This window comes from Zophobas morio, unplaced genomic scaffold (genome assembly GCF_036711695.1).
Source record: "Zophobas morio isolate AGI-343-1 ecotype UQ-CSIRO unplaced genomic scaffold, CSIRO_AGI_Zmor_V1 ptg000030l, whole genome shotgun sequence".
NCBI lineage: Eukaryota > Metazoa > Arthropoda > Insecta > Coleoptera > Tenebrionidae > Zophobas > Zophobas morio.
In genome coordinates this window covers 5,106,258-5,116,388 of record NW_026972135.1, presented here as the reverse complement: position 1 = coordinate 5,116,388, position 10,131 = coordinate 5,106,258, and the positions used below count along the sequence as shown (strand labels likewise).

General features: G+C 35.0%; 3 protein-coding genes across 3 annotated transcripts; all 3 read left to right on the top strand.

The window, feature by feature from the left end:
* The first annotated feature begins 1,321 nt into the window (after positions 1–1,321).
* On the top strand, positions 1,322–3,435 carry LOC135138427 (uncharacterized). The gene is made up of 4 exons (XM_064068398.1): positions 1,322–1,410; positions 1,453–1,929; positions 1,987–2,974; positions 3,028–3,435. The coding sequence occupies exons 1-4, from the start codon at positions 1,322–1,324 to the stop codon at positions 3,433–3,435; spliced, it is 1,962 nt and encodes a 653-aa protein (XP_063924468.1).
* Positions 3,436–5,102: 1,667 nt separating this feature from the next.
* LOC135138426 (terpene synthase-like) lies at positions 5,103–6,021 on the top strand. The gene is made up of 4 exons (XM_064068397.1): positions 5,103–5,138; positions 5,213–5,339; positions 5,388–5,618; positions 5,792–6,021. The coding sequence occupies exons 1-4, from the start codon at positions 5,103–5,105 to the stop codon at positions 6,019–6,021; spliced, it is 624 nt and encodes a 207-aa protein (XP_063924467.1).
* A 2,324-nt stretch (positions 6,022–8,345) lies between these two features.
* On the top strand, positions 8,346–9,749 carry LOC135138969 (uncharacterized). The gene is made up of 7 exons (XM_064069020.1): positions 8,346–8,451; positions 8,509–8,669; positions 8,727–8,874; positions 8,949–9,075; positions 9,130–9,275; positions 9,330–9,432; positions 9,495–9,749. Exons 1-7 carry the CDS (start codon positions 8,347–8,349, stop codon positions 9,722–9,724), a joined length of 1,020 nt encoding a protein of 339 aa, XP_063925090.1. The 5' UTR covers position 8,346; the 3' UTR covers positions 9,725–9,749.
* The last annotated feature ends 382 nt before the right edge of the window (positions 9,750–10,131 follow it).

Sequence of the window (10,131 nt, the reverse complement as noted above, 5' to 3'; positions counted from 1 at the left end):
GCTCACTTACTTTGCTGGAGTTACTCGGGAGTCCAAACACTTCTACAGCATATTCGGAAATACAACTCATGCTTTCAGATGACATCGTTTGGAGCGACGAATATTGTGAGATATAATAATTTTATGCCCACATTTAAAGTGCAAGGACAAGTGTATCATCAGATTGGTTCACTCCTTCCAGTATCCAAAAAAGATCCGCAATTTTTGCAAATTTATTTCATGGACAATGTGGAGAAGGAGATTGATCGACGATGCGCATTTAGTGTAGCAACAGATCGAAAGATTATTGCTGAATTACGAGCATTATTCCACGAGCACAACTGTTTGGTCCGAGATTTCAAATCCGCATTGGAGAATGTAAGAGCGGATGACTTCAAACTCATTATCAGAGCAGACAAAACCCCATCGAATGAGCATGAAAGACGCTTCAATGCTCCAATAGCCCCTGAAGTAGCAGCTGTAATTATCGGTACAGAAATTACTCGGCGAGATATTATTATCACTATCAGCAGGCGAAATCAAACCAAGCAACGTATTGCTGAAACACATCGATCGTACGACGCACTTCAATATCCAATTCTATTTCCGCTAGAGAAGACGGTTATCATCTCGAATTGTATCAAACTCATCCCGTCACAGGTGCTGCGACAACGAAAAAAGTCAGTTGTATGGATTTTTATGCATATCGCATCATGATTCGAGCCGAACAATCCAACCATATCTTAAAGTGTCGTCATGTTTTTCAACAATTCATCGTTGATATGTACGCCAAAGTCGAAAGCGAACGACTCAATTACATTCGTTACAATCAATCGAAGCTTCGAGTCGAAGATTATATTCATTTGCGAGATGCAATCGCGAATGATGGAACAATTGGTAACATTGGACAAAGGGTTATACTTCCAGCTTCGTATACTGGAAGTCCAAGACATATGCAAGAATATGCTCAGGATTCTCTGACATATGTTCGCAGATATGGACGTCCAGATCTTTTCATCACGTTCACATGCAATCCATCTTGCTGTGAAATCAAAGATTTACTTTTGCCTGGCCAGCAACCAACTGATCGGCATGACCTCACAGCGAGAGTTTTCAAACAAAAATTGATACGTTTTATGGATCTCATCACTAAGAACCATATATATGGAGAAACTCGCTGTTGGATGTATTCCATCGAATGGCAGAAAAGAGGTCTACCACATGCTCATATCTTAATTTAGTTGGTTGAAAAAATTGTTCCAACTCAAATTGATGATATCATTACTGCTGAGCTGCCCAACGCAGAAGAAGATCCAGAATTATTTGAAATTGTGAAAAAAATATGATTCACGGACGATGTGGGGGACACAACCCACACTCGCCATGCATGAAAGACGGAAAATGCACCAAAAAGTATCCACGCCAGCTGCTGTAAGAAACACAAACTGGTGGCGACGGTTATCCGTTGTACAGACGACGAAAACCAGATGATGGAGGATACACCACAACTATCAAAATCAATAACGTTGATTTCGAAGTTGATAACCGATGGATTGTGCCCCACTCTCCTATCCTTTCGAAATCATTCAATGCACATATCAACGTGGAGTCCTGTAATTCAGTTAAGACAAAATACATATGCAAATACGTGAATAAAGGCAGCAATATGGCAATTTTCGGAATTGCGAATCCCAATGCGCCCGTCAATGAAATCGAGCAATTTCAAATGGGACGTTACATTAGCAGCAATGAAGCTGTATGGAGAATTCTTGGTTTCGACATTCATGAACGCTTTCCTGCTGTCATGCATCTCAGTGTTCACTTGGAAAACGGTCAACGAGTCTACTTCACGGAAGACAACGCACCCCAACGAGTTGCAGATCCACCAAATACAACGTTGACCGCTTTTTTCCAATTGTGTGCAACTGACGAATTCGCAAAAACATTAATGTATCACTAAGTCCCGCAGTACTACACTTGGAATCAATCGACGAAGAAATTTTGCAGAAGAAAACGAGGCGCCAGGCATTCTTCTATAGCTGGCATATTTTCTACTGGTGCACTGGGAAGAGTATATACTGTTCATCCAAATAATGGTGAATGCTACTATTTGCGAATGCTGCTTCACGTGGTCAAAGGACCAACATCGTTTCAAGCAATCAAAACAATCGATGGTCAAGAGTGTGAGACATACAGAGAAGCATGTTTTAAACTTGGTTTGCTTGAAAATGATCAACATTGGGACAACACATTAGCGGAAGCATCTGAGACACCTCATGCCCATCAAATACGAACTCTGTTTGTCATAATTTTGACAACCTGCGCACCTTCTGATCCGAAAGGTTTATGGGAAAAACACAAAGAGAGTATGAGCGAAGACATACTTCTCCGAGCACGCAGAAATAATCCCGGCTTGGATGTACAGTATTCGGAATACATTTTCAATGAAGCACTGATATCAGTTGAGGATGTGTGTATGTCGATTAACAACAAAATCCTCGATCAGCTTGGGCTGTTTTCACCGGAACGTGACAGAAACGACGTTATCGATAGAGACGTATTGCGAGAAAAGCAATACGACGTCGATGCGCTACAAGTTGCATACGACACAATTATGGAGCATGTGCGAGGCGGAAATGGTGGACTTCTTTTTCTTGATGCACCAGGAGGCACAGGAAAAACATTTCTACTCAATTTGATACCCGCCGAAATTCGAATGAAACATGAGATTGCTTTGGTTGTGGCATCATCGGGGATTGCAGCAGCATTACTCGATGGAGGACGCACGGCGCATTCGGTTCTCAAGCTGCCATTGAATTTAAATCTAGCTGCTGATCCTCTTTGCAACATTGGAAAAACAACTGGAATGCCAACTGTATTGAAAACATGCCAACTCATTATTTGGGATGAATATACTATGGCCCATAAGAAAGGACTTGAAGCACTTGATCGTACTCTGCGAGATTTCCGAAGCGATGAACGTCCACTGGGCGGAGTTCTGATCCTGCTCGCAGGTGATTTCCGTCAAACTTTGCCCGTAATTCCTAGATCAACACCAGCAGACGAATTGAATGCATGCCTGAAAAATTCGTCTCTCTGGAGACATGTGAAAAAATTACACTGTCGACCAATATGCGTGTGCATTTACTTGGAGATGTTTCTGCACAAATATTTGCCAAACAACTTTTGGATATCGGCGATGGCAAACTTTTGGCTGATCCTACAACACAGGAGATAGCGTTCCCTCCGAACTTCTGTCAACTTCAGTCATCAATTGAAGAACTTGAAGAGAGAGTTTTCTCAAACATCGCCAACAACTTTAGAAATCATGATTGGCTTTGCGAGGGAGCTATCTTAGCTCCAATGAATGATGATGTCAATCGAATCAATAATAAGATTCAATTAAAAATTCCTGGGGTGATTACGGGATACAAATCGATTACAGTTACAGAATAGTTGGAGCCTCCTGGAATGCCACCGCACATACTGACGTTAAAAGTTGGCTCACCAACACTGCTCCTTCGAAATCTCAATGCCCCGAAGTTATGCAATGGAACCAGACTTTCAGTGAAAAAACTGATGCCGAATGTGATTGAAGCAACAATAATTAACGGCAAATGTAAACGTCAAGATGTGCTGATTACGCGCATTCCAATGGTTCCTACTGATTTGCCCTTTACATTCAAACGACTACAGTTTCCTGTGCGTCTTGCTTTCGGGATGACAATCAACAAAGCCCAAGGGCACTCTCTGCGCGTTGCCGGATTAAATTTAGGAAATCCATGTTTTTCGCATGGTTAACTATATGTTGCTTGCTCCAGAGTAGGAACTCCAAAAACTCTGTACGTCTATACACCAAATCGAAAAACCAAAAATATTCTTTACCCACTAGCGTTACGATAGATGTTATTATTGATTAAAATGTGTTCAAGTTGTTTCAGTTATATAGCGAATACAATAGTCAAAAATTTTGTTCATTCACGTGAATTACTAATACAAAAATGTGTACATTGTGTATACTAATGAAAATAAATGGAATAGCATCAATATGAGTTATCTTAGTATTAATTTTTCCACAGTTTTCTACAACGCATTCTGCGCTTCAGACCAGACATTTATACCCACATATATACAAAGTAAATATATACACAAGCAGGACAACGTCTGCCGGGTTCCGCTAGTTACTCATAAATGAATATTTCGAGAAGTATTTTTTTTTGACACAACAAACTCGTTTCCTTGATAACTTAATTTTCGTTTGTAATTTAATATTTAATTTAACCGGTTTGGAGGAAAATTTCGTATGCATCTCTGTAATAAACTTTCTTAATCCCTCTCGACTGAAAAACACTTAGTCTCATGATTAATAGAGCAGTTTATTCCCTTGATGCATAAATAATTGTTATTGAAGGTACACTCATTACTTTTTGTTGTGTGTATTTGTCATTGAGTCCAACTCCATTCGATTGAAAACCTGCATTCATTTACTTTGAATTGGTAAACAGTAATTAGAAACCTCGTTTTGATATATCGCTACAAATTAAGTGTCACAAATAAGCATTTATTCTGTTTGAAAACTTGTTCTAATTGATGCACTCCAGACATTATACTTATATTTAAATTGTGGAAAAACAATTTATGTGTTTAAATAAAAAATATATATATCTATATCATCAGTTGTTGAAGATGGCAGCAAATAACAAAACCGTTTTTCAGACCCAGGCCGAAGTGGTAATGTAACCACCAAAGTAAAATTAAATGTTTCTTTACTAAGCTCTTGACTCTAGATAATAACGAGACCTATCGAACACATTGTACAAGCGGGTCCAGAAAATCGTAACCTTTTGAAATTGTTCGTTTGTTCTTTTAATAGTTGGGTCAAGTGTCCCCAAGACGCAGTACAAGTATGTGCCGATATAGGAAATGCATTACATGATATGGTTCTTATGTAAGTTTACGTTGTATTTATAGATTAATTATTATTTATTCATTTCTGTTCTACTTCTCGCAGACTAGATGATATTCAAGATGAAACGATTCTTCGCAGAGGACTTCCTGCAGCACATATGGTTTATGGAATTCCCCTAACTGTCCATGCTACATTATATAAGACTTTTCTAATAATGCAAAATTTACTCTGCTATGCAGAAAATAGGAAGGTGATGTTGAGAGAATACATAGATGACTAATTTTGAAAATTTGTGTCTGTTTTATTGTTTCTGCTCTTTTTTAGGACATCGCCCTTGATGATTTTATTGAGTTGGGTATTCGAATGTTCACTGGGCAAGGACTAGAAATATACTTTAGAGACATTCAACGATGTCCCACTTTTCACGAGTACAATAGTCTAATCCGTGGCAGTAAGTAAAACTTTTTTACGAATTAGTCTGTTCTTAATAATAATATAGGTATACAATATAGCACATTTTTACCGATTGTAGAATGCACCGCTGTTATAAAATGGGGCGTCCAGTTGTTAAAATTCTGTGCCAAAAAAGAGAAAATGGAATTTAGTGAAAATCTATATAATAAATTAGGCCTAGTTCTTCAAGTATATGGCGACTACATTAATTTGCACAACGCGAAGATAAGGAAACTATTTATAGCATTTAAATTTTGTTTAATAATTTTCCACTTCAGTACGCCACTGTTCGTGTTTTCTGTGACGATCTTGATGAGGGAAAATTCAACTTTCCTATAATTCACGGCATTCAAAGCCACCCGAACGATCATCGGCTTTTGGGTATTCTTTACGTTAAATACTTCATCGGGAATCCAAGATTACTTCTCTTTTCTTAATTATTTATTTTAGATATGTTAAAACGAAGACCACTAGATATGGAAAGTAAGAAACTCTTTGTAGACATACTGGAAAGTTTTGGGAGTTTCGAGTATACACGAAAGGAACTGGAAAAGTTGAAAAATGGAATTCTGACTGATGCAGACAACATGAATATGGGCAAAAATCCATATTTGAAACGAGTTCTGGAAGATTTGTTGGGTAATTTGGAAACGGAAATTTATTTCGATGATTGTGACTAAAATATACATAGCAGCTGTAGTAGTGGTGTTTAGAACGACCATTTTTGTGTATATATTTCTATGTAATCCATTTAATTTTATAACGTTATTTTTAATAGTTCGTCAGCGTTGGTAAAAAATGTACAGGTAAAAATTACATGATGAGAAACATTTAAAATTTTGAATAAAACAAATGTACAGGGTAAACCCACCTATGAAAAACAACTGAAATTTTTGAAACGTCACGAACGTCAGAACAAAACTGTCAGATGTGTAAAAAATTGAATTGCCAGGTTTGTGGTTGCGGTGTTAAGGAGCATCTGTGAATGCTACTGCAATATATTTGACCTTCAAAAAGTGTGTTTCCGTTAATTTATGGCAGCCACCTACATCTGGGATGCCTACTATAAAGAGTGTCCGGTGCAGATGGGTAATCAAAAAATTAAAATATCTGAAAACTGAAAATCCAGAAATTGAAAAGTTCTCAATATTCAAATCCTGAAAAATTGAGTATTGAAAACTGGAAAAATTGAAAAATCCAAGCATCAAAAAATTGTAAAATTGAAAAATGAAAAATTTAAAAATTCGAAAAATTGAAAAATTAAAATATCGAAAAATTGAAGAGTTGGGAAACCGAAACACCAAAAAAATCAAAAAAACAAAAATCTAAAATTCAAAAATCAAAAAATTGAACACTCGAAAAGCCAAAAAATCGAAAAATCGAAATATCCGAATGTTCAAAAACTGAAACATCGAGAAATCAAAACATCAACAGTAGAGGAGTCAAAAAATCAAAAAATTAAGAAATCAAATTAGACCAAAATTGAAAAATCGAAAAGTTAATAATTGAAAAATTGAAATAGTGAAAAAATTCAAAACTGAAATCTTGAAAAACTGAAAAATGGAAAGAAAATTGAAGAATCGGAAAAGTGAACAAATCCAAAACTGAAACATTGAAAAATTCAGAAATAGAAAAATTGAAAAACCACAGTTGAAGAAAGAATTGAAAAATCGAGAAATAGAGAAATCGGAAAATAAAAAAATCAGTTAATCGAAAAATTGAGAAATCGAAAGATTTAGAAACGTCAAAAATTGAAAACTGAAAAATAAAAAAATATAAAAATCGTAAAACTGAAACATCGGAAAATTGAGAAATCGAAAAATGAAGAAATTCGAAAAACCGAAAATATGAAGAATCGAGAAATCGAAGAATCGATAAATTGAAAAATCCCAACAGTAATATATTGAAAAATTGAGGAATCGAAATCGAGCAAAACTGAAGTATCGTAAAGTTAATAAATTGAAAAACTGAAAATTTTTGAGAAAAAAATCTTATCAAAAACTAAAAATTCAAAAAATCGAGAACTTGAACAATCAAAAATCAAAACATTGAAATCCCAGCAAGTTGATAAATAAGAAAATTTAAAAAGCAAAAATTTTAAAAATCCAAGAATTGAACAAAAAAAAATCCAAGCCTGAAAACTCAGAAAATCGAATGATCGAGAACTCAAAACATCAAAGAAAACAAAAAATGTAAAATTTAAAAATTCGACAAATTGAAAAATCATGGAACTGAAAAATCGATAAGTCGAGATAGTGAGAAATCTAAAAACCTAAAACTTTAAAATCTGAAAAATTAAAATTATACATTTTTCCGAATCTGTACGCAGTAGTTAAGATTTTCTTGACACCGCCAGTGACCAGTCGTGAAGCTGAAAGAGCTTTTTCTAAATTGAATTTTATTAAAAATAAATATAGATCGACAATGAAAAACGAAAGACTAAGTTCTTTGTCGATTCTTGCAATTGAAAATGACATCAGAAGGTCAGTTACGTACGACAGCGCCATACGAACGTATGCTGACCTCAAGTGCAGAAAGAAAATTGTTATATAATTTGTTTCTGTTTGTTTATTATATTTAATTTTTGTATTTTTTGTTATTGTTTTTTTTATATTAAAGTATTGAAAATGTGTAAATTAAATGCTTCTAACAAACTTCTATTCATAAATGGGGCCCCAATTAAATAATAGCAACAGGCCCCCAACAGCCTAGATCCGCCTCTGACTTATGTGGTGTTAAAAATAAAAATTCCAATATTAGTGTAATCGTTTCCACGAAACTATGAAAGGCGGCACACAATGTCAATAAAGTCATGACCTTCCTTGACTATAATATTTTATAATGACCCTGTATGTACTTGAGTATGACAATACAGAATAAACAAGTAAGTACCTACAATTTTTAATTAACTTGTTATTCATTATATATGTTAAGTGTAACAAATAAACATTTATCCTGTTTTACAACTTGTTCTAATTAATTCCTTCCAGACACTAACTACATAAATGTCACTTTTTGAAGCAACTTACACCTTTACATTACAAAAATATCAACAGTTGTTGAAGATAGCGGCAAACCAATCAACCGATATGGAGACCAAGGACGAAATGGTAACGTAACCAACAAACTAAATTTAAACATTTTTTTTAACAAACTCTTTATTGTAGATTTTAGCGCGACCTATGAAACATATTTTACAAGCGGGACCAGAAAATCGTAACATTTTGAAATTATTCGTTAGTTCTTTTAATAATTGGGTTAAGTGTCCCAAAGACGCACTGAAAGTCTGTGCCGACATTGCAAATGGGTTACACGAAATCAATCTTGTGTAAGTTTGTCTTGTATTCATAGATTTATTTAGTCTTTCCTGTTCCATTTCTGACAGACTGGATGATGTTCTGGATGGAACGATACTTCGCAGAGGACTTCCTTCACCACATATGGTTTATGGAATTCCGCTAACTGTCCAGGCCACACTATACAAGATTTTTCTAATAATGCAAAATTTACTGTGCTATGCAGACGACAGGAAGGTGATGTTGAGAAAACCGATAACTAATCTTGGAATTTTTGTGTTTGCTTTATTATTGTTTCTGTTCTTATTTAGGACATCGCCCTTGATGATTTTATTAAGCTGGGTATTAGAGTTTTCACTGGACAAGGACTAGAAATCTATTATAGAGACAGTCAGCGATGTCCTACTTTTCACGAATACAGCACTTTAATACGTGGCAGTAAGTAAAATTTGTAATACATATTTTAGTCAATTTTTTTGCTGCAAAATTTAGAATCTACCGATGCTTTAAAATGGGAAGTCCAGTGGTTAAAATTTTGCGCCAAAAAGGAGAAAATGGAATTTAGTGAACATCTGTACCATAAAATGGGCCTAGTTCTTCAACTTTATGGCGACTACATTAATTTGCATAACGCTAAGGTTAGGAAACTATTTATAGCTTTTAAATTTTGTTTACACGATTTTACGTTTAAGTACGCCACTGTTCGTGGTTTCTGTGACGATCTTGACGAGGGAAAATTCAACTTTCCTATAATTCATGCCATTCAAAGTCATCCCAACGATCATCGGCTTTTGGGTATCCTTTACGCACAATTCTTCACTACGATTACGTTTTATTTTCTTAATTCTCCATCTTAGATATGTTAAAACGAAGACCACTGGATATGGAAAGTAAGAAACTCTTTTTAGACATCCTGGAAAGTTTTGGAAGTTTTGAGTACACACGAAAGGAATTGGAAAAGTTGAAAAATGGGATTCTGATTGATGTAGACAACATGAATATGGGAAAAAATCCACAATTGGAACGAGTTCTGGAAGATGTGTTGGGTAATTTGGAAACGGAAATCTATTACGATGGTTGTGACTAAAAAATGCAGAGTAGTTGTGTTTAGAACGACCGTTTTCTGTGTATCTATTTCTATGTAATGTATTTACTTTTTTAAGTTATTTTTAATATATAATTTGTAAGGGTTCGCAAATAAGTTTCATGCATTACAGGTAAAAATTATATGATGAGAATGATTTAAAATTCTGAATAAAACAAATGCATTATGTATAAAAATGAAACCCTAGAGGAAATTAACAAAATATACAGGTCGCTAGAATGTACGCAAACGGTTAAATTTGCCTTCAAGATCCAAGCTCAACTCAATTTTTTTAAATGGCACTTTTAATTTTTGAAATGCATTTTTGAACACAGTTTTTTTTTTCTGAATTCATTCAAATCATACTTTCTTTCTGATTGAAATGGCAAAATAAATTGTTAAACAATAAT